The sequence below is a fragment of the Urocitellus parryii genome, chromosome 9 (assembly GCF_045843805.1).
Source record: "Urocitellus parryii isolate mUroPar1 chromosome 9, mUroPar1.hap1, whole genome shotgun sequence".
Lineage (NCBI taxonomy): Eukaryota > Metazoa > Chordata > Mammalia > Rodentia > Sciuridae > Urocitellus > Urocitellus parryii.
This window is the reverse complement of record NC_135539.1, coordinates 8,868,856-8,892,983: the sequence shown is the minus strand read 5'-3', so window position 1 is coordinate 8,892,983 and position 24,128 is coordinate 8,868,856. Positions and strand designations below refer to the sequence as shown.

The following is a 24,128-nucleotide window of genomic DNA, read 5'->3' as shown; positions in this document are numbered from 1 at the left end:
ACCCCAGCTCCCATGGAAGCATTCATATACAAAAGCACTCTATTTGTGGTATACATCTATTCATCATCCTTTACGGAAAAGAATTACAAGAATAAGGGTGTGGGCTGGGGATGTGGCTCAAGTGGTAGCGCGCTTGCCTGGCATGCGTGCGGCCCAGGTTCGATCCTCAGCACCACATACAAAAAACAAAGATGTTGTATCCGCTGAAAACTAAAAAAATTAAACATTAAAATTCTCTCTCTTAAAAAAAAAAAAAAAAAAAAAGAATAAGGGTGTTGTGGTACACCTCCTTAATCCCAGCAATGAAGGAGGCTAATGCATAAGAGTACCAAGTTAGAGCCAACAGTTTAATGAGACTTTATCTCAAAATAAAAAGAAGGGCTGATGGGTCTGGGATTATGGCTCAGTGGTAGAGCACTTGCCTAGCGTGTGTGAGGCACTAGGTTCAATTCTCAGCACCACATAAAATAAATAAATAGAGGTATTGAGTCCATCTTCAACTAAGTTACCCTACTGCCTGAGTTACCCTACTGCCTGCTTCCCTTAAGTGACTGGTCTCAGAAGGCATGGCCCCAAAACCCACAAACCCTTGGCACAACTTAGTTAATATAACTAGGCATCTACCCAGTGTTAGGCTCCAAGTGCAACCAGAAGCACAATAATAACCAAAACCAGACCTATACCAGGGCATTTACACACCATCTCTGCCCCTACCATTATTAATTAGCTCTGAGTCTGGGGTTCAGCCAGGGGGTCTCCAGAGTCACTCTACCCTAGAGACTACCCCCAATCCAAAGTTGTTCTCACACTCAAGACCACATTTCTTTGGTGCATTATCTTCATCGGAATAAACAGGTAGAACAAAGAGGATTTCTAGGATAGTGAAACTACTATGTAGGATAAGCCCAGTGTAAACTACAGACTTTAGGGTGATAATGATGTAGGTCATTCATCAATGGTAACAAACATTTATTTCTGGTGGTGGGGAGCTGACAAGAAGAGAGGCTGTGTAGGAGATGCAGGGGATAAATGGGGAAATCTCTGCGCCTGCCTCTCAAATTTTCTGTGAACTCAAAACCACTCTAATAAAAGTTTGCTAATTAACTTTCATTTCCCTCACTGACCTCAGCTTCTTTCTTCTTTGCACGAACTTTCTCCACTTCCATGAGAATCTTTTGGGATTCGTCCACATTTCCTTCAGCTCCGAGCTGCTCAGCTTTAGCCAGAAGTTTTCCTATTTCTTCATTCAACTCGTGTACTTTTTCTGCCTGAGGGGAGAAATAATCAAGTAAGCAGACACCTAAAATCAAGATTCTGAATGCAAGAGAGACAATTATTGTTGCATTCAGGCAACAATGGAAAAAAAATGGAGTAGCTTAGGGCTGGAATAGTGGCTTGGTGGTATGGCACTTACCAGCAAGTGCGAGGCCCTGGGTTTGATCCCAAGTACCACAAAGATAGATAGATAGATAGATAGATAGATAGATAGATAGATAGAGTAAAATAAATAAATGAAACGGCCAAGATCTATACCAAGGAACATGCACATTTTATTTTTTATTTTTTTTTAAAGAGGAGAGAGAGAGAGAGAGAGAGAAGAGAGAGAGAATTGCTTAATATTTATTTTTTAGTTTTCAGTGGACACAACAACTTTGTTTGTATGTGGTGCTGAGGATCAAACCCGGGCCGCACGCATGCCAGGCGAGCGCGCTACAGCTTCAGCCACATCCCCAGCCCCACATGCACATTTCAGACATCCTTATTGCCACCACGGAAAGTAGAAGCATTAATCTGTTTGTGGCGTTCCAACAAAAGCAGTGGCATAACCAGGCACAGTGGCCACTCCTATAATCCTAGGTACTCTGAAGGCTGGGACAGAAGGGTCCTAAGTTTTAGGACAACCTGGGCAACTTAGCAAGGCCCCGTCTCAAAATAAAAAAAGACTGAAGGGTCGGGTCATGGCTCAGTGGTAGAGTGCTAACCTAACGTATGAGGCACAGGGTTTGATTCTCAGCCTGACATATAAATAAATAAAGATCCATTGACAACTTAAAAAAAAAAAAAAAGGACTGAGGATGTAGTTCATTACTGGGTTAAATCTCCAGGGCCACACACACCAAAAAAAAAAACATTTCAAAGAATCCTCTCATGTTGGTTATTTTCTGGTGTGTCTCTTTTCATGTCTTCTACCACAGTTCAATTTTCTGGAAGGTAATAAAATGTCTTGGTTTAAGTGCAGAAGCTTATGCTGCAATACCTAATCATTAGAATTTAGCTTCAGAGGGAGCTGGGGTTGTGGCTCAGGGGTAAAGCGCTTGCCTCACAGGTATGAGGCACTGGGTTTGATCCTCAGTATCACATACAAATAAATAAAGGTTTTGTGTTCATCTACAACTAAAAAATAATAATTAAAAAAAAATTTACCTTCAGAAACAAAATAGCACCTTTGTTCTAATTATCGAATACATATTCTCTAAGAAATGCTTCTTCAGCACTGAGAAGGAAAACAAACGAGACCTGGTTCCACTGAAGAGGGGACAGGAGAAGAAAGCAACTGCTCCAACACTGGGGTCAGTCACCCACAGAGCTACCTCTTTTCCCCCAGGTGGATGTGGATAGATCATAGTTTGATCACCTTCCTTGAATTTTTCTTGTTTCCTCTTTCATATGGAGATGTTTAAAAAAAAAAAATTAAGCTGAGTGAGATGGTTGCATGACTGTTAGTCCCAGAAATTGGGAGGCTAACGCAGGAGGATCATAAGTTTGAGGTTAGTCTGGGCAACGTGGCAAGGTCCTATCTCAAAAATGAAATTTAAAGAGGGCTGGGGCTAGGCACCATAGTGCAAGCCTATAACCTCAATGACTCGAGAGGCTAAGGCAAAAGGACTGACTGCAAGTTCAAACTCAGCCTCAGCAACTTAGCGAGATTTTGTCTCAAATAAAAAATAAAGGGCTGGGGCTCAGAGGCAGAGTGCTTGCCTAGCATGTGTGAGGCACTGGGTTCAGACCTCAGCACCACATAAAAATAAAACAAAGATATTGTGTCCACCTCTACCTAAAAAATAAACAGAAAATTAAAAAAGGGCTGGGGATGTGGCTCAGTGGCTAAGTAATCTGGTTCAATGTCTAGTACCAAAAAAAAAAAATAATAATAATAATAAAAAGGATTCATTCAGGTGTAGCTTAGTGGCAGAGTGTTGCCCAGTGTGAGTAAGGTCCTGGGCTCAATCCCTAGTGTCCTAAACAAACAAATAAACAAAGTTAAAGAAATTATGAATAGAGGGGAAAACAGATAAGGAAAAAAGGCAAGGCAGCAGCTCTAGGGGTGAGACCCTCTGGCATGGGCATGCTTAGTCATTCACTCATTGATGCTGAGGCACAGCGCCACCCACCAGTAATTCAATTACAGACAGCGATCTGTACTAAGGACCCCTGATATACCTTTGCTGAAACTTCTGCACTGATCTCCTCCTGTGTTTCTGCCAACCGTTTCTTGGCAAGCTCAGTCCTCCGATCACACTCTGCAATAAAGGACTCCAAGTGATCCATCGCCTAGCTCAGAAAAAGCAAAGAAAGATGATCAATGATGATGCATGCCATAAACTCAAGGCACCCCCTTGGTGTACTAGGAATGCACTATTCAGTTAGTTTCTGAAAGCATGTAGGTTTCAGCTACAGCTAACAAATCTGTAATTCCAATAAATCAAAGGTTTTATTAAATCAAATGAATGCTAGGAAGCTCAGTGTTCTCATGTGACTTTCTTGTGCATTTTCAAAATTTGACAACATTGTCAAGAACACATCTCTCTGGGATAGAAATGGCTACACAGAAGCCAGATGCAATGGCACACGCCTGTAATCCCAGCGTCTTGAGAAGCTGAGGCAGAAGGATTGAGTTCAAAGCCAGCCTCAGCAACTCAGCAAGACTCAAAATTAAAAATAAAAGCAAGTCTCAAAATTAAAAATAAAAAAAGGGCAGGGAATGTGGCTCAGTGGTAAAGAACCCCTAGATTCAATCCAATAAATAAATAAAGATATTATTGAGAGTTGTGAATAAATTTAGTTATTGCCTACTATCTACAGAAGGAATACCAGTTCACAAAGAAGGAAAAGAAATTCTACAAAATCTGCTTACTCTGAAAAGCACTGGTGTGAAACATGAAGAATGAATAAGCTGTCATAGGCATTAAGGTTAATTTGTTTCAGCCTGGCAAAGGCCAACATAACTACAGGTAAACACAAACAGGACATTAACTTCCAACCATCAATCTATACTAGCAATGAGAGAGAAATATCTCTTCCATTAGTCAGCTAGCTAATGATGGCATCATGTTCAGTATGTTCAATCAAGAACATTTAGTAGTGATGACAGATTTAGACAAAGTAACAAATTACCAAAACAGAATGGAAAAGGTGGATTGGAGATGAGAAAGTAGCTGAAAGAACAACAGGTTAAGAAGTTATGATCTGGATTCTTCCTCCAAAGGCGGACAGCAGGGTGGTTATCAGAAGGTGCTCCAGAGATCAATGTTACTTCATGACTAGAGGGACACTGGAAAGGAGTCTCCAACATTTCTTCAAATTAACACAAACAGGAATGAGGCTCCAAGAGGGTGCCAAGTCTCCCAGGGACTGAAAAAGGCAAATCATCCCCCATTCACTGTGTCTGACTCCAGTTCCAACTCCGTAACTGAGAAAAATCAAAGGTCCTGTTACTGGTAGTATAAACATTGTGTTCAAGTCAAACCATGAGGAAATTAAATGATTTAGTTTTTGTGTGTGCCAACACAGTTACATGCTAATTCCCAGGAAAATGAAGAACTGGTCACCTGCACTCAGCTGGGATCAAAGCTGCCAATAAGAACCAAGGCTTGCCTAGGAAGTACCCCTAGGTGTCCACTCAATGACAGCACTGTGCACCTGACAGACCCAGGGTTCTATGGGGTGTGGGGGGAACGGAGGATGGAGACCTGACAATTCTTCCAGTGCCTTCACTGAGCAAAGCAATTACTTATATCACCAGCAGAACCCAAATTGGTTATGGCTTTGGATGTTTGAAAACCTAACAAATAAGTGGTAAAAACAGCACAGAAAAAGGAGACCCCAGAGAAGTCTTCTAACCCAGCATATTCTTTAAAATGTGGCTTTCCTTAGTGCCCATCTTAGATGTTAGTGTCATGAAACAGGAATTCTTAAAAGTACCTGGCACACCCCTTCTTCCCAAGAGTGGGGCCCATAAACTCAAGGCCTCAGAACAGTAAAAATAAACTACTGATAAATTCATATTTTTAGTCCTTTTGGTAGAAATATATCTACTTAATCATACCTTTAACCTGCTTTTAAAAAGTTTATAGCAAAAAGGACTTATATGCAGTGTTTAAAAGAGTCTGCCTATGCCACCACTCTACAAAAGTTCCATGAATAGGACATCCTCCTCCTTTTTTTTCTTGCCAGCAAAGCCTCAGACTCCTGACAGAATCCTTGAACAGGAAATATGAGCTTCCAACAACTACCCTCAAACAGTTTATTAAAAAGTTGACCAAACACGATCAGTCTGTGGCATTTAAGAATTAACCTGTGAGGGCTGGGGCTGTAGCTCAGTGATAAAGCTCTTGCCTTGCATATGTGAGGCACTGGGTTCGATCCTCAGCACCTCATAAAAATAATAGTGAGTATTTATCTACAACTAAATAAATACTTAGAAAGAAAGAAAGATGAATTAACCTGTGAGAGCTAGGGCTGTAGCTCAATGGTAGAGCACTTGACTCGCAGGTGTGGGATGCTAGGTTCAATCCTCAGCGAAAGAAAGAAAAACAGAGAGGGGGGGGAGGGAGGGAGAAAGAAAGAAATTGTGTCCATCTACAACTAAAAAAAATTTAACAACAACAAAAAAGAGAATTAACCTGTGAAAGCTGGGAATATAGCTCAGCTGGTAGAGTGCTTGCCTCAGATGCACAAGGCCCAGGGTTCAATCCCCAGCACCATCACCAAAAAAAAAAAAAAAAAAAAAAAGAAAAAGAAAAAGAAGAATTAACCTGTGGGAAGCCAAGTATGATGGCCACAACTGTAATCCCAGTGACAGGGGCCGAGGCAAAGGATTACAAATTAGAGGCTACCCTGGGCAACTTACTAGGGTTCTGTCTCAAAATTAAAAGAGCTGGGGATACAGTACAGCGCCCTGGGGCACATCCCCCAAAGCAACCCCCCGCCACAGACATATACAAGAATTAATCTACTTTGAAGTTGGTGTCACAGCACACAACTAACCCAGCTCCTCAGGAGATTGGGGCAGGCCATCAGAAGCTCAAGACCAATGGGAAACTTGGTGAGACTCTGTGCCAAAATAAAAATAAAAAGCTGGGGTACAGCTTAGTGGTACAGCACTTACCCAGCAGGCAAGAGGCCCTGGGTTAAACACCAGCAATGCAACAAACAAACAAACAACAACAACAAAAAAAAACACCACCACCCACAAACCCTCATCTGTTGTTTCCGGGTGCCTGCAGGGAGCATGACAGGCAGAGAAAGGCCAGTAAATGCTTATTGCCTGGTCTTTTTTTTTTTTTTTTTTGGTACTAGACACTGAACCCAAAGGTGCTTTTATAAACTGAGCCACATCACCAACCTTTTTATTTTTTTTATCTTGAGACATGGCCTCACTAAGTTCCTGAGGCTGGCCTCAAACTCACAATCCTCCTGCCTCAGCCTCCAGTCACTGGAATCATTGGCATATGCCACAGCCACCATACCTGGCCAACCTTATTTATTTCTTTGTGTATGGTGCTGAGAATCAAACCCAGTGAGCCTCACACATGCTAGGCAAGGCTTTACCACTGAGCCACAATCCCAGCTGCAACCTCCATATTTTTAAAGTGCAACTATGAATTCTCTGAATAAGCAATACATGGTCACTGAGAACATAAAAAAAAAAAAAGCTTTTGTTTTTTTTTTGCTACTGATAACAAACTTTATTTGTGGCATCCAATTTTTAAATCTTACAAATAATCCTGTCACAAATTCTGCATGTATTATGCGCCAATCTGTGTATATATCCAATGGACTTTTTTTCTTTTTTTAAGCAGGGATGGGGATTGGGGATAAAATTTCTAAAACAAGCCTGGCCTCAAACGTGTGATCCTCCTGTGAGCTTCCAAGTTGCTAGAAACAGAGGCGAGCACTGGTAGCACCCAGCTTCTAATCACATTCTTAGCACAGATTTGCAGAAATAAATCACAAGGTAGAAACTTTTAAACTTTTTTTTATTTTTGCCTACTATATTAGCAATCTGATAAACTTAAGCTGACTATATTAGCAACCTAATAAATCTAATAGCTTTATCTGATGTAGAAAACGTAATTCTTCTGTAATCCCAACACCTTGGGAAGCTGAGGCAGAAGGCTCACAGGTTCTAGACAAGCCTCAGCAACTCAGTAATGCCCTAAGCATTTGAGACAGAGACCCTGTCTCAAAATAAAAAATAAAAATGGCTGGGGATGTGGCTTAGTGATAAAAGTGCCTCTGGGTTCAATCCTCAGTACCCTCCCCCCAAAAAAAGTAATTCTTTCCCCTTCCCTTTTCCAAGAAATTATAACTTAAGAGTGTAATAATGTGTATCTTTTAAAACTGCATTAAATGTTCATACTTAAGCATACAATTTCGGGTCCAACCAACCAGTTTTTCAAGTTATTCTTTTCATATCACATCTATTTTCTATCATCTAAAGCTGTGTAATAAAGCTGGTTTTAACATAAGTACTTTAATCTCTCCTATATATATTTTAGTTTTCTTGACTACTTCAATGATTCAAAATGATCCAAAAATATTTTTTGGTTTTTCTTCCATAGCAAGTATACCTGCTGAACAATTAGAGATGACTCATCTATTTAACATTTTAAATTTATATAAAGGATTGGCAAGACCTCTAAATTATATACAATATCATATTAAGTCAAATGCCATATACCTTAATTGCCATGAGTTTGGCAATTAAGGTATAATAAACCTCAAGCCGGAGATATAGCTCAGTTGGCAGAGTGCTTGCCTTGCATGCACAAGGCCCTGGGTTCAATCTCCAGTGGAAGGAAGGAAGGAAGGAAGGAAGGAAGGAAGGAAGGAAGGAAGGAAGGGAGGAAGGGAGGAAGGGAGGGAGGAAAAACCTCAATAATAAAGCCTTCCAAGGGACAGAATCGTTTCAACCAATGTACCAAGACTCAGCACTATAGCCTAATACAATGCAGCACACCTGTAGTAACAGCTGCTCTGGAAGCTGAGTTAGGAGAATCACTCGACACAGAAGCTCTAGGCCAGCCTGGGCAATACAGTAAAACCTTGTCTCAAAAATAAAACTTTAAGCCTGGCATGTGGTATAGGCCTGTAATCCCAGTAGCTCAAGAGGCTGAGGCAGAAGATCCCAAGTTCAAAGACAACCTCAGCAACTTAGTGAGGCCCTAACCAACTTGGTGAGACCCTGTCTCAAAATCAGAAATAAAAAGAGCTGCGGGCTGGGTTTGTAGCTCATTGGCAGAACACTTGCCTCACACGTATGAGCCACAAGGTTCAATCCTCAGCACCACATAAAAATAAAGATATCGTGTCCATCTACAACAAAAAAAATATTTAAAAGGGGTGAGGAGATTGGAGATTTAGATCAGTTGGTAGAGTGCTTGCCTCACATGCACAAGGCCATGGGTTCAATCCTCAATGACACACACACACACACACACACACACACACACAAAAAAAAAAAAAAAAAAAAAAAAAAAGGAGCAGGCTGGGGATGTAGCTCAGTAGTAAGAGCACCGCAGGGTTCAATTTCCAGTTCACATCCTCCGGCCCCCGCCAAAAGGAACAGGAGTCTTAACAGTAGCGTCAGTGTAAAAGCGTTCTTATTGATCTGACCACAACAACCTGGTTTATTTTATTTATTTATCATTAATAGTGTATTTCTTGGCGCTGGGGTTGTGGCTCAGTGATAAGAGTGCTCACCTAGCATGCACAAGGCACTGGGTTCGATCCTCAGCACCACATAAATGTAAAATAAAGATACTGTGTTCACCTAAAACTTAAGAATAAACATTTTTTTTTTAAAAATAGTGTATTTCTGGGCTGGGGATGTGGCTCAAGTGGTAGCGCGCTCGCCTGGCATGCGTGCGGCCCAGGTTCAATCCTCAGCACCACATACAAAACAAAGATGTTGTGTCCGCCGAGAACTAAAATAAATAAATATTAAAAAAATAAATAAATAAAAAAATAAAAAATAGTGTATTTCTTGGTGGTCCTGAGGACTAAACCCAGGGCCTTGAACACACTAACCAAGCACTCTACTGCTGAGCTACATTCTGATTCCTAACAAAAAAATGTTTAAACACACAATTCAAAATGATGGTTGCATTTAATTTATTTGTTTATTAGTAAATGTCACCATTTTGGTGTCAATTATCTGTTTACTATGACTGATAAAAAGGGCTCCTATACATGAGTGACCCACAGAACTGAATCTGATTTCTTCCCAAGGGTTGTACCACGCTGCTTTCATGAATTATGGCAGAAAGAAATTCAACACTTTCAGATACACTGCAGATCAATGTGTATCTCACAGAATTATTTCAGTAATGAAAAAAATAATACTCAAACATCTGACAAGCTACACAAATATGTCCCATATGGCTTCAAACTTCTTTAGAAAAATCTAAATTAGCTAGGTATGGGGGCACATGCCTATAATCCCAGCTATTTGGGAGACTGAAGCAGAGGATCCTAAATTCAAGGCCATATTCTACAACTTAGCAAAATTCTATCTCAAAAATCAAAAGTGGAGAGCTGAGATTGTAGCTCAGCGGTAGAGCACTCGTCTAGCACGTGTACCACATAAAAATAAATAAAATAAAGGTATTGTGTCCAACTACAACTAAAAAAAAAGGCTGGACACAGTGGTGCACACCATGTAATCCCAGTGGCTCAGAAGGCAGGAGAATTGCAATTTCTAAGCCAGCCTCAGCAAAAGCAAGGTGCTAAGCAACTCAGACCCTAAATAAAATACAAAATAGGGCTGGGGACATGGCTCAGTGATCGAGTGCCCCTGAGTTCAATCCTCAATATGCTCTCCCACAAAAAAAATCAGAAGAACTAGGGGAGTGACTCAATGGTAAAGCACCCTGGGTTCAGTCCTAGTACCTCCTACCCAAATACACTCAATCTGAACAAATCATGGATTACTGACAGCCCATAACTTGATAACATGAGAATTACACCTGTGTCCTTTTCCGAGAAGCAATGACCACAAAACAATGGTTCAAAAAAATCAACCTGTCAACCTGGACATGAGGGAACTGCTGGTACTAAGCCTGGGACTTAGATCATGCTCCTCCACAGGCAACAGGGAAGGCTGGGAATGTCGTGCCAACACCAGGTATCAGAACACAGTAGCAGCAGGGTGCAAGGGCAAGAATCAGTGTACTTGCCTAGCATGCAGAAAGTCCTGGATTCAAGCCCCAGCATCACAAAACAAACCATACACAGCTCCCCCAAAAAACAACTAAGAAAGTATCCTATCACACTCTACTTCTCACTACCTAGCCAGAGTTCCTGAGGCATTCTGCTTCCTGCAATTACAACTTTTATAGCAATCACTTTCTGATTAACTTATTTATACATGAGAATGAAATATGAAACTGACAATCTCACTTATATAAAAAGCAACATGTAAAAAGTTTCTCCGCATTTTCAAAGATGAATACATGTGCTTTACTCATCACGAATGCCCCATCAAAGAAACAGTAGACCAAGAGAGAGGCACTTATAACAGGCCATGTGAGTTAGGGAGTGAGGGAGGGAGAACCTCTACAGAAGACCTCTCAAGTGCTCTGAAATCCTTAACAGTGAACACCTATACCTACCAAAAAATTTAAAATCACTTTCATCAAATTAATTTAACCAACACATTCCAACTAACACATAACTTGGAAAAAACACTATTATTTTCCTTTTAAATTTATATTGCATTAACTAAGGAAATAAATTATTTTACCTTTCACTTTCACTACAATAGTAACTCAAGCATATTCAAACACTACTGACAGGTACAATTTAAGAATTTAAAGGCAGGGTAATGGGGCTGGGGATGTGGCTCAATCAGTAGCGCGCTCGCCTGGCATGCGTGCGGCCCAGGTTCGATCCTTAGCACCACATACCAACAAAGATGTTGTGTCCACTAAGAACTAAAAAAAAAATAAATATTAAAAATTCTCTCTCTCTCTCTCCTCTCTCAAAAAAAAAAAAAAAGGTGTTGTGTTCAACTACGAAAAAAAGAAAACTAAAAAAAATATTTAAAAAAAAAATAAAAAAATAAAGGCAGGGTAAGGTAAATCTTTTTTCTTTTTGTGGTGGTGCTGGGGATGGAACCCACTGCCTCATGGATGCTAGACAAGTACTCTGCCACCAAGCTAAATCCCCAGACCTTTTTAAATTTTGAGAAATTTAAAAGTTGTCTGGGCCAGCCTTGAACTTGTGATCCTCCTGTCTCAGTGACAGAGTCAATATCATTAAGGGGATGTGCCACCATGCCATGTAGCAAAACAGGATAAATCTTTTTTTCTTTTTGGTTTTTTTGAGGGGGGGAGGGAGGGGGAAGGAGGGAGATGAGGGAGAGAGGGAGAATTTTTTAATATTTATTTTTTAGTTTTCAGTGGACACAACATCTTTGTTTGTATGTGGTGCTGAGGATTGAACACGGGCCGCACGCATGCCAGGCGAGCGCACTACCACTTGAGCCACATCCCCAGCCCCAAAGCAGGATAAATCTTAACGGTACATAACATAAATTATGTCTTTATGAAGACACTATCTAAGATACACTCCCAGCAGGAGAGTTGTGGAACCAAGAGTATCTCCATCTCATATGCTGACAATGCCAGGACAGACTGCCCTCCTGCACACTCTGCTATTCCCATTTACTCTTCATGAGTAACGTATAAGGTCAGAAATGGTCTGTAGGTAGTTGTGGGAGGTGCAGGGAGGTTACCTTTTAAATAGAGTAAGTAATTTTCACACAGTACACAGAGGTTACTGATCTGCCCTAGCCTTCCAAGCCACTCTCCCAAGACAAATGTCCGCAACCTCTGGTGTTCCACTAAAAGCAGTATCTGCACATAAAGCACATCAACAAGTACACAACTCCTTCCTTTGAAAAAACACCAAGCACCTTTGTAATTCCAGTTACTCAGGAGGCTGAGGCAGGAGAACTAGATTGCAAAAATATACTAATAAACAAGAATGAGGAAGGTCTGCCCATGCAGGATATAGAAAAGCTCTAAAGGAGCCAGGCACAGTGGCACATATCTGTAATCCCAGTTACTCTGGAAGCTGAAGCAGGAGGATTGCAAATTCAAGGTCAGCCACAGCAATTTAGCAAGACCTTGTCTCAAAACAAAAATTACAAGGGCTGGGGATGTAGCTCAGTGTACTTGCCTAGCATGCAGAAGGTCCTGGATTCAAGCCCCAGCATCACACAACAAGCCACACACAGCTCCCCCAAAAAAACAACTAAGAAAGTATCCTGTCACACTCTTCTTCTCACTACCTGAAGGCTCACATCAACACACACCAGAGGACACCACTCTCCTTTCACAGTTCTGTATCATCCCTCCGTGAAGAGCTGGACGGTACCACTCCCTTACCAAGGAAGCCATAGGTCTTTGCCTCCTGCAGTTATAATGGAGCAAATGTATCCTGGAGAATATTCTGGAGCAAGTGTATCCTTGAGCATATCCAAGTGTACCAGTCAGACACACTCTGAGAACTCCACTGCTGGGATGCCTAGAGGCAGATTAGAACCACTTACCCTCCATCCTAGGAAATGTCCAGTTGAGCTACTGATGCTGTTCTTATCCAAAAAATTTTCATATAAAGAAAACAGTCCGTCTTTATACATACTGAAAATAATTTGTTCTAGTTCACCGACCTTCATCTTACAACAAAGTTTGTACCCTTTGAGTGACATCTCACCATCTCTCCCAACATAAAGGAATTTCATTTATTTATTTATTTTCTGGTGGGACTGGGGGTTGAACTTAAGGGTGCTTTACCACTGCATTACAGCCTCTGCCCCCTTTTTTCATTTTTTTTTTTTTTTTTTTTTTAAAGAGAGAGTGAGAGAGGGGAGAGAGAGAGAGAGAATTTTTTAATATTTATTTTTTAGTTCTCAGCGGACACAACATCTTTGTTGGTATGTGGTGCTGAGGATCGAACCCGGGCCGCACGCATGCCAGGCGAGCGCGCTGCCGCTTGAGCCACATCCCCAGCCCCCCTTTTTTCATTTTGAGACAGGGTCTCATTAAGTTGCTGAGGTTGGCTGTGAACTTCTCCTGCTTCAACCTCCTTGTCACTGGGAGTGTTTGGGAATTTTGGTATGTCAGTATTTTGAGTTTCTAAATAGATAGTGGTGCCTAGCTTTCTATTTTAACTTTCTGAGATATTATTATTATTATTATTATTATTTTAGTTGTAGTTGGACACAATATCTTTATTCTATTTATTTATATGTTTGTTTATTTATATGTGGTGCTGAGGAGTGAACCCAGGGCCTCACATGTGCTAGGTAAGCGCTCTACCACTGAGCCACAACCCCAACCCCACTTTCTTGGTTTTGAAACATTTTAAGATGACAGAAATCACATCATCAAACCTGCTATTTATCCAAATGGCTAATCCAGAGTTTTCAACATTGTTCACTGAACAACCTTTGTATTCCACATTGGTGGAAAACACTCGCTTCATAATAAACCAAATTATTATACATTTCAGTTATTTTCTGTAATCTTAGTTTCTTCCATTAATGTATTTCTTTTTTAGCATTAATTTCATCATCCTTTAAAAACTGCATTGACATTTTGGTTTAATTAAAATGCTAATAAAATCTAAGATTCAAAGAGATTCATTACTAAAATGAGGACTTCAACCTATAAACCTATAGAACTTATCTGTTTCTGAAACCCTAAGTCTCAAGATAATGGTTGCCATTTTACAACTGCTTAATTGCAAAAATTTAGCAATCTGATAATACCCAAGTATTGGCGGGGGGTATATGCACTGATATTAGGGGTACAAGCAAGAAGAAAATCCACTGCTAGGAATATACCCTATCTAAATCCCCATACATGCAACCAAGAAGCTATTTTAAAAATTCCTATTATTATTTATAGGATATCTAGAATCAATCCAAATGTTTATGAATAAAGACAGTTTTTAGAGCAGCAATGAAAAAATAAACCATGCCCAACAACAGAGGTAAGCAGAAATGTAATGCTGAATGGGGGGAAAAATTCAAATCAAGATAGGGGTTCATTCACACCAGAAGTACATTCCCAGCACTACCCGCCTCACCTTTTTTTGCAGTACTGGGATTGAACCCAGGGCTGTTCTACCACTGAGCTATAGCCCTTTTCTTATTTTGAGACGGGTTCTCGCTAAGTTGGCCCAAGTTCGGCCTTCAATTTGGGATCTTCCCAACTTAGCCTCCATTTATTTTTTAGCTGTAATTGGACACAATAAAGATATTTATTTATTTTTATGTGGTGCTGTGGATTGAACCAGGGCCTCGCATGTGCTAGGCGAACGCTCTAACACTGAGCCACAATACCAATCCCAAGTAGTTGGTTTATAAGCATGCTTGAAACCATATTTACAAAGCTCAAAACAAACAAGAATCATAAAAATATGTAATAATGTTTTTGAAAGAAAATCATACATACAAAATCCTGGATAGTTAATAGGATAATAAACAGATATAGTACTCTGCTAAAAAAGAGTGATAACAAGTGCCTATTTAATTATTTTGCTTACTAATTTAGGAATACTACATTATTCTTATTCTACATTTGGTTCTTTATAGTAGGAATGAACACCAAATAACACTTACATCCAATTCAAAGAACAGATCTCTTTCTTTACTTGCAATCTCATAATCTGCTCGGAGGGCCAAGTCGTGGATCTTGGTACATTCTCCTAAATCCATGCGCTGTGGGAAAGCGAAACATTACATATGAATATTTTGCAGAAAGTTGCAGAACATGTAACAGGCCTTGAATTACTTCTTATTTTTTGGAATCAGGGATTGAACCCAGGGGTGCTTAACCATGGAGCAACATCCCCAGCCCTTTTTATATTTTATTTAGAGATAGGGTCTCACTAAATTGCTTAGAACCTTGATAAGTTGCGGAGGCTGGCTTTAAACTTACAATATTCCTATTTCAGCATTAGAGGCATGCACCACTGCGCCCAACTATGACTTGGTATTTTAACAGATAAAATAAACTATTTTTTTGAGTACTAAAACTTGACAATTAAGAAATCAAATATGGCTGAGAAGCTTCTTTTACCACCATGATTACGAGATACCTGGAAATGAAGCACTCAACAGTGTAAAGGTGCACCTCTTTTCGATTCAGGTAAGTGAACTGCAATCAAGAAAACCTATCATATTAGCTCTCACCACCTTTATGCACTTACTCTCTTTATTTGCAGTACTGGCATTGAACACAGGTCCTTGCACATGTTAGCCAAGTGCTCTACCACTGAACTACGTTTCCAGCCCTTTTTTACTTTACTTTGAGGGTCCTGGCACCACCAGTCTTATTTCTGCTGCAGGTGAAGCATTCAGTAATGAATGTTTTAAGGGATGCAACTGGCAAGGCCAGAAGACAGTATCATCATAACAGCTTTCTAGAATTCCTCCTTGTGATTTTGGCTACTCAAACTATTCCATGTTGGCTGAGAGAAGGCAGACCATGCAAGGAGGCTGAGCGTGGAGAATCCCAAGTTCCAGGCCAATATGGACAAGAGATATTGTCTCAAAATTTAAAAACAGGGCTGGGGATGTAGCTTAGAGGTGAAAGGGATGCTTAGCATGTACAAGGTTATGAGTTTGATCCCTATTATGAAGAAAATGAAATGAAAAAATAAGTAAATAAAAAGGAAAAAAGATGCTTTATGCTTAAGATGAAGAAACAAGAAAGCAAAAAGGAAAGATGAGTCAGAAATTGAGTTCTGGCAATTACAACACAACCTAACAAGTGGCTTTGTGTGGCTCTTGATATAATAATGGGATTAAAGCAGAAAGGGCTGATTCAGAGTCCAAAGAATCTTCCAAACATTCTTCTAACCTGGTAAATGACCCTAGACACATAACTGGATCACTCAGTTGCCAAACTTGAGAAATAATAAGCCCTCTTACTAAAACAAAATGATCTGTGTTGTAAGTTTAGCTTGATGTACCACTATGCGTTCTAACCAGATGTAGACTAAATAGGTAACAGTGAATGCTTTTTTAATCTAAACCCTAAGACCACAACTCTGTGCAGGCACCTCCACTCTGGCCATCTGGATAACAATAAAGAAGTTTGCATAGATGGTATTAAATTAACAAAAATTAACCTGATCAAAAAAAAAAAAAAATTACATTGAGGGCTAGGGATGTGGCTCAAGCGGTAGCGCGCTCGCCTGGCATGCATGCGGCCCGGGTTCGATCCTCAGCACCACACACAAACAAAGATGTTGTGTTCGCCGAAAACTAAAAAATAAATATTAAAAAATTCTCTCTCTCTCTCTCTCTTTAAAAAAAAAAAAAAAAAATTACATTGAACTCCAGTAACTCCTTTAAGCTCAAACTGTAACTGTGGGCCTGGGATTGTGGCTTAGTGATACAGCACTTCCCTAGCATGTGTCAGGCATTGGGTTCAATTCTCAGCACCACATACAAATAAATAAAAAATAAAGATCCACTGATAACTAAAAATATTAAAAAAGAAAAAAAACCTGTAACTGTGACCAAAACTATTTTTTAAAGTTCCTGGATTATAGAATCCTTACATCCCATGCAAATTAAAGGACAGGCCTAGTCCTGTAGAAAATGTGTGCCAGGCTTAGTAACAAAATACCATTCCATTTTACCAGCAACAGAGTCAGAATGGGGTTGGGCAAACAAGTAGTGGAATTTATCTTCATTTTGTGACTTTTCTCCATTATTTTTATTCTGAAGTCAGAAGTAGCTCACGTTATGCTGATTATATAGGGGGTCTAGAGGAAGGGTAAACAGTGGTTATAAAAGCCAAAGTTGCAAGTAAGATCACTGACCCTGTAAACCTGATAATTTCTGCTTCATAAGCTTTTCTAAGTACCAAGTACTTTTTTTTTTTTTGGTACTAGAAATTAAACCCAAGGGCACTTTATCATTGAGTTATACACCCAGTTCTTTTTTTTTTTTCTTTTTTGAGACAGGATTTGCTAAATTGTCAAGGTTGGCCTCAAACTTGTGATCTTCTTGCCTTAGCCTCCTGAGTAGCTGAGATTATAGGTGTGTGCCACTTCACCTGGCCTGGGTACTTACTATTCAGCCAGGTGTGGTGGGCCAGGCCTGTAATCCCAGCTACTCAGAAGGCTGAAGCAGAAGGACTGCAAGTTTGAGCCAGCCTGAGGAATTTAGCAAGACCTTGTCTCAAACATAAAGAAGGAGATGGATGTAGCTTAGTGGTAGAGTACCCCAGGGCCAATCCCTAGTATAACCAAAAATAAATAGACAGATACATAATTTCCATAAATGGAACTAAGTGCTTACAGCTGAAAAATGAGTGGAATATCAGAAAGAAATGCTTTAAACTGGGGCTGGGGATGTGGCTCAAGTGGTAGCGCGCTCGCCTGGCATGGTGCGGCCCGGGTTCGATCCTCAGCACCACATACAAACAAAGATGTTGTGTCCACTGAAAACTAAAAAATAAATATTAAAAAATTCTCTCTCTCTCTTAAGAAAAAAAAAAGAAAGAAAGAAAAGAAATGCTTTAAACTAACAAAGGCTCTGTTGTTGAAAGAAAAAACCATCACCAAAGGAAGTTAAGAACTAAAACCTTTTGACTCAAGTACAAAAAGTCATAAGTGCACACTGGCTTCTATTTTAAACACTCAACTATCAAGCAAGTTTTGACATTAAAAAATCTCACCTTAAGCAAAGCTCAACACTTTATTTATTGACGCGAGGGCTCTCAAAATTCACTGCTAACGCAGGACGCAGTGGTGCACATCTGTAATCCCAGCGACTCATGAGGCTGAGACAGGAATTCAAAGCCAACCTCAGCAACCACAAGGACCTAAGCAACTCAGTGAGACCCTTCTCCCTTCTCTAAATAAAATACAAAACAGGCTGAGGATGTAGCTCAGTGGTTGAGTGCCCTTGAGTTCAATCTCTGGTACCAAAAAAAAAAAGTCACTGCTAAAACAGAGTACAAGTACAGGATTGGGATCCATGACCACCTTTTTTGGTATACCTTTCCAGCTATGTCAAGGAAGCAAGAAGACACTGGCCATTCCACAAGTAGCTGAAACACCAAGCTGAATTGATATATCACATTAAATTCTTCCAAAATACTCCAATTTGGCTATGAAGCCAATGTGTCAGACCATTTTTTACTATGAGATATAGTACCAACACCTATGTTTTCCACTCTATGCTCTGGTGGTCTAACATGGCTGACAGAAAGCCAAACATGATGGTACACATTCCAACTGGTAGTGAGTACTGAGGTAGGAGAATCACACAAGTTCAAGATCAGCCTAGGCAACTTAGCAAGAACAGTCTCAAAAGTAAAATAAAAAGGGTTGGGGATTTGTTCAGTGGTTGAGTACCACAAAAAAGAAAGCCAGGTGATGGTGCATACTTTGTAACCCTAGCAACTCGGGAGGCTGGAACAGAAAGATCCCAAGTTGAAGGCCAGCCTGGGCAATTTAGTGAGACAGCTAGGAAGATAGCTCCATGGTAAAGCACCACCATGTTCAATCCCAATGGGGGAAAAAACCAAACAAACAAACAAAAATTCCACTATTGGGGCTAGGGATGTGGCTCAAGCAGTAGCGCGCTCGCCTGGCATGCGTGAGGCCCGGGTTCGATCCTCAGCACCACATACAAACAAAGATGTTGTATCCGCCAAAAACTAAAAAATAAATATTTAAAAAATTTTTTTTAAAAATTCCACTGTTGACAAGGAAGGCAACTAGAGGTGCCTGAATCTTCAGAAAATGGAAGTTCTACCAAGACCTAGTACACCACCTTACCTCAAATTGCTACTTTCATCTTCCAAACTCACTACATTTTCCCATAGGCCTCAATAATTATTTCCATTATCCCTGACCCACCCCGTTAACCACAGGAGAGAGTTTGACAAAAACCTGGACCAGGAGCAGCTCTTAGCAGGCTGAGGATTATAAATACTTTATCTCTGCTGCTAAAGAACTATGTTCATTCAGTGTACTGCAAAAAGAACTGCACAGAAGAGTGATCTGGTTCCACTATACCTCACCTCCAAAAAGTCCACAGCAAAGCTCAACACTCACAACCTCCTTTAGAATTCCCAATCCTCACCCTATTTTCAGCAGCCCCTGACCTTTGCAAAGTGCATCTATACTTCCTGGGTTTCTTCCTCCTCCTCCTCCTCCTCAGCCTGCTCTAATTAAACATCTCTGTTGAGCTATCTTGCCTAATTCAAGCATTACAGTGATCTACCAAGCCCATGAGTTTTTTCAACTCACCTAACTCCACAGCTCTGCCTCCCTCATAACAGATCAGACACATTCCCTCTGATCTTGCCTCCACTCAGAACATGATATCCCTGAACCACACTCATGTGTGGTTTCACCTTTCAGGTCTCTGCTCAAATGTCCCTCAGAAGCCTTTCCATATCATCCTAGCCTAAAACAGCTAGTTATCTACTTGCTGTCCACCCTCTTTCCCACTGAATAAGAGTGTGGATTTTACCACTGGCTTGGTATCTCTAGCACCTGGCACACAGAAGTGGTCTAATAATAAATATTAAGCAAATAACTTTTAACCTAACAAAAAGCACCTATAGGAAACCCTTATTCTGATTATTTTTCTTGCCAGTGTTCCAGAGCAATGCCAAAGGGCTCTGACCAATGAAAATATGACTGAAATCCTCAGTAGGGTTCATGTCCATCTGCTTTCTCTGCTTTTTTCTGGTATGGATTTGTCAATGTTTCCAAGTTGTGATTCCTACACAAGAACGTATCCTATTGCTGAACTGCTCATCACTAATGGAGATTACTAATCTGCACACATTACTCACAATATGCTACAGAAAATAACAGTATGATGTTTTCCTACCCTGGGTTAGACTGCAAGCAGGACCCAAGTAACCCAGGCATAGGTTTGGTGTTAACATTTCATGTCTACGGCCAGAAATGCCAGTCTTGAAGACTTAGTATAGCTGAGCAGTTCCTCAGCAGATATGTCCCCAACATGGTAATAACAGAAGCCATGATTCACCATGAAGAAATGTTTTCTGGAACACAAGTGGGCAGTTTTTACATTCCACAAGGCAGCCGTAAAGACTTAAAATGGGGATCCTTTGTAGAACACTTTTTGCTTTAAGTGAATGAACAGATGATCCTCCACCACTTATTCTTCTTAAATTGTATTTAACTTTGAATAAATGTAAATTCCACAAAACTAGCATCCATTTTGTTCACCTGAAATAGATTCTACAGTCACTGGATAATGCATGGATTTCACAAAAAAGTGACATAATAAAAACTAAAAAATTAATGCTATCCCCAACTGTTTAAAAAAAAAAACTATAAGAAGAAAATGTATCTTGCTTGGTAAAGAGCCTAGAATATAGTCAACCTGTAATCATACAAACAAATCCATCCAGAATTTTTAAAGAACTACAGGCTGACATAAAGTGCATATTGTGCTACATTAGAATGTTTGTACTACTTAGGTGTATGTATTTCATTGTGAATGATTTTACAAAAACTTGATAGCTTTACAAACAGAATTTCACACCACTGAAATATGTTCCATAACGTAAAATTCCACCACATTAACTTGAAAATTAGCAAGTAATTTCTGCCTGTTGGAGGAAAATAAAATTTAACCTGAAAACCCTTCACTGTCTACACAACACCCAGGGTGAGTATTTCATGAGGTCCCCAAAAATGTACCTACCGTCCCAGCCAGGATGTCATGGGGGCAGCAGTCCAGAAGGTGACTCTTGCAGACTCGATCATCTGTAAACTTGACCCTCTGTCTGGTTTCGTCTCCTGAAATTCATTTGTGGTTTTAAATAAGACAATATTATCAGGCTAATCACAAAAGGATATCTGGTACAACAATTCACCTGGATGATTTGCAGACTATCATTTCTGTGTTTTCCCCATCACATATACTGAAAAGCTGATCTAGAGACATTTACAACTGGAGTAGAATACAGAATTTTTTTTGGAGGCCAAATTTACCATGAAGAATCACAATGATATCTGACTCCATCTTTGTGCCAAAAGAAGTCAAGGAGTCAGAAGTAAAAGACTGAGCACCAAAAGGCCATTGTCTAATATATATATACATGTGGGCAGTGAGATACCAATGAGTGCCATCAATCAACTGTGTGACTTAATAGCTGATAATTTCTACAAACAAAATCTACTTATTAGCTTAATCTTTTTGTTATGGAGAAACACAAAAGCGGTGGTTTGCCCAAATTTACATAAAGAAGAAAGGTTTCAAACTCTTATCACTGACTGTTAAATAATCTAGATCTATTTTCTCATTCCCCTTTCATCCCCACCCTTAAAAAAGAAAGTTGGCACCTGGGAGTCACTTTTAACAAGACAATACCAAAAAAAGCAAAAAGGAACTAGGTTAGTCAATACACACTGTGAGCTCCAACACATACTGTACCCATCTGCATTCTTCAAGACCTCAGCTGCAGAATTTTATGCCCGCTGTTGAAAAGTTTTAAAGGAAAAGTTTTCTTGCCCACACCTGCAGTAAGGAAGTCAGGGGGAATGATACATAAAAGTAAAGGCAAAGTGGTATGTGACAAATTTTAAAGCTAATCTGTGTATAGGACACAGAGCTGTGTAATAGTCAAGGAGGAATATATTTTAGGATTTGCAAGCATCCAGGATTAATGTAGTGTCTTTTTATTGAAAATGTTTTCTTTCTAAACTACACTTTTAAAGTTACTTGTGAAAAAAAGCAAACACTTTTTTGTTATAACAGCTTAGAAATTGGTTGTGACTCACGGCTCGATGAACATGAGGCTTTTCTGCAACTCCCTTGCAGATTGATGTAGGCAGGCAAAGATACACTGAACCTTTATAAATAAAATAGAGGGGCCACAATTGTTCAGTTTGTATGAAATAAAAATATGGGAAGCAATTCAAAAGCAACTCAATAAACAAAGAAAGCTAAAAAGCACTTATTCACCTATGAAATAAAGTGCAAAGAATCTGCACAGCCCTGAGAATGTGCCAGTGTGAACTTACAACTTCATTACTTCAGTAGAAAAGGAAACAAACCACAGCAGGTATATGTTTTGCAAGAATGCAACCGCTTTATCCTGAGACAACCATGATCTTTCGCTCCTCCCTACAGTACAACCTACCTAACGACCGCCAAGCGCTGCCTAAGCAGAGGCTCTCCTGTGTGGTTGGGGGAAAGAGGGGCTGGAGAAGTACTAGACAGAAACCCACGTTAGAAAAGCTCAATTTATGGCTACCCTTCAATGGTACAGGACAGAACGCCCCAGGGTTTCGAGGCCCATTCTTCTGCCCTGAGGAGCCACAGAGAATTCCGCCGCCTGGCTGCCAGCGACCCAGAGCCCGTGCTGGTTCCAGCCCTTCGCCGACTCTCCGGTTCGCGAGGGGGCGCAGGGCCGCTGCGCCGACGGGAAGCCGCAGGAGCCCCTCGAGCGGACTCCGAGGAAAAAGCCTGCCCCAGACCCACGGCCGGCCCACGGGGAGCCCGGCCGCGGGCTCGGTGGAGGCGAACCGGCTCAGACAAAGGCCCGGCGCCGGCTGTCCGCGAGCGGGGGAGGGGCGCTGAGCCCCGCGCAGACGCAGACGGCCATGGCCCCCGCCTCGGGCCGCCCGGCGGCCTCGCCTCACTCTCGCCCCAGCCCCTCGCCTGGTCGGCCGCCCAGACTCACCGTCCCGAGCCGTGCCCATGAGCTGGTCCAGCAGAGCCCGCATCTGCGCCTGGGCGGACATGGTGGCCAAGCGGGCGACCGCGACAGGTCCTACCGAGGTGGCGGCGGCTACGAAGGACGGCCGCGTCGGTCTAGAGCCCGCTCGGCTCTTGCCCTCCGCGGGGGATGCCGGGAGGAAATGCGTGGCGCCAGTGCTTGGCCTACTGGGAAGTGTAGTTTCCGGGGCGGGGAGCGCGTAGGCCTGGGGGCGGAGCCAAAAGCCCCCGACGAGTCACCGCCCACCTTTTACCCGAGTTGAGGCGACCGCTGGGAACCTGCCATCCTGAACTTCCGCAGAGTGTGGAAAGCGAAGTCTTCTACCAGCGGTGAAGGCGTGCGTTTAACAAGTGCCTGGGGCTGTCTTACTTCTGTAGAATTGGCGTGCTAAACGTGCTCTCTTAGGGATTCCGCTACCCCGCATTGAAGACTGAATCGCTCTACCGCTGAGCCAAATTCCTAGCTTTTTTTTTTTTCTTTCTTTGTTTTGTTTTGTTTTGTTTTGGACACAAGATCTCCCTAAATTAAGTTGGCCTGGAACTTGCAATTTGCAGTTCTCCTGCCTCAGGCTTTGGAATCACTGGACTTGTAGGCGTGCGCCACTGCACCTGGCTCATAGGAGACTTTTTCTTTTTTTCCTTTACTTTTTTTTTAATTTATTTTTTAGGTGTAGATGGACACAACACAATGCCTTTATTTTTATGTGGTGCTGAGGATCGAACCTAGTCCGCCAGCTCTAGGCAAGCGCTCTATCTCTGAGCCACAATCCCAGCCCCTCAAACTACTTTTCATAGCTCATTATGTCCTGTGAGGTCTGGACCCTCTGGAACCATATCTTATCTGGGTTCCACTCCCCAGATTTCCTCAAGTACTGCAGTCATCAATGCTCTTTCTGGCATGGATATTGTTAACTTAAAAGAAAATGGCATTCCAGGACTTCCCCATTTCTTCATCCTCCGCAAAGACCTCTAATAACATCTGATATTTGGATTTATGATAAAAACACTTACTTTGCAAATACATACAGATAAAGGCAAAGATTTAAAAAGAGGGACCACAAAGTGCTTTTTAAAAGCATCAAAGTCTTTAGGACAGGAGTCT

At 41.1% G+C, this 24,128-nt stretch overlaps 1 protein-coding gene across 5 annotated transcripts in view; it reads right to left on the bottom strand.

Moving 5' to 3' along the window:
- The window catches only part of Luc7l (LUC7 like), a 34,898-nt gene extending 11,731 nt beyond the window's left edge, over positions 1-23,167 (bottom strand). Inside the window, exons 1-6 of one of the 5 annotated variants that reach the window (XM_026385378.2) lie at positions 22,992-23,117; positions 22,087-22,157; positions 21,008-21,102; positions 14,915-15,013; positions 3,442-3,552; positions 1,125-1,268 (exon numbers count right to left, since the gene is read on the bottom strand). In XM_026385378.2, coding sequence (XP_026241163.1) covers positions 1,125-1,268; positions 3,442-3,552; positions 14,915-15,010 — 351 coding nt within the window. In that variant the 5' untranslated portion in view covers positions 15,011-15,013; positions 21,008-21,102; positions 22,087-22,157; positions 22,992-23,117. Of the gene's footprint in view, positions 1-1,124; positions 1,269-3,441; positions 3,553-14,914; positions 15,014-21,007; positions 21,103-21,739; positions 22,158-22,991 lie in introns of those variants that run through there. The other 4 variants (XM_077802509.1, XM_077802510.1, XM_026385376.2 and 1 more) reach the window with 4 other exon arrangements.
- Positions 23,168-24,128: the final 961 nt, after the last annotated feature.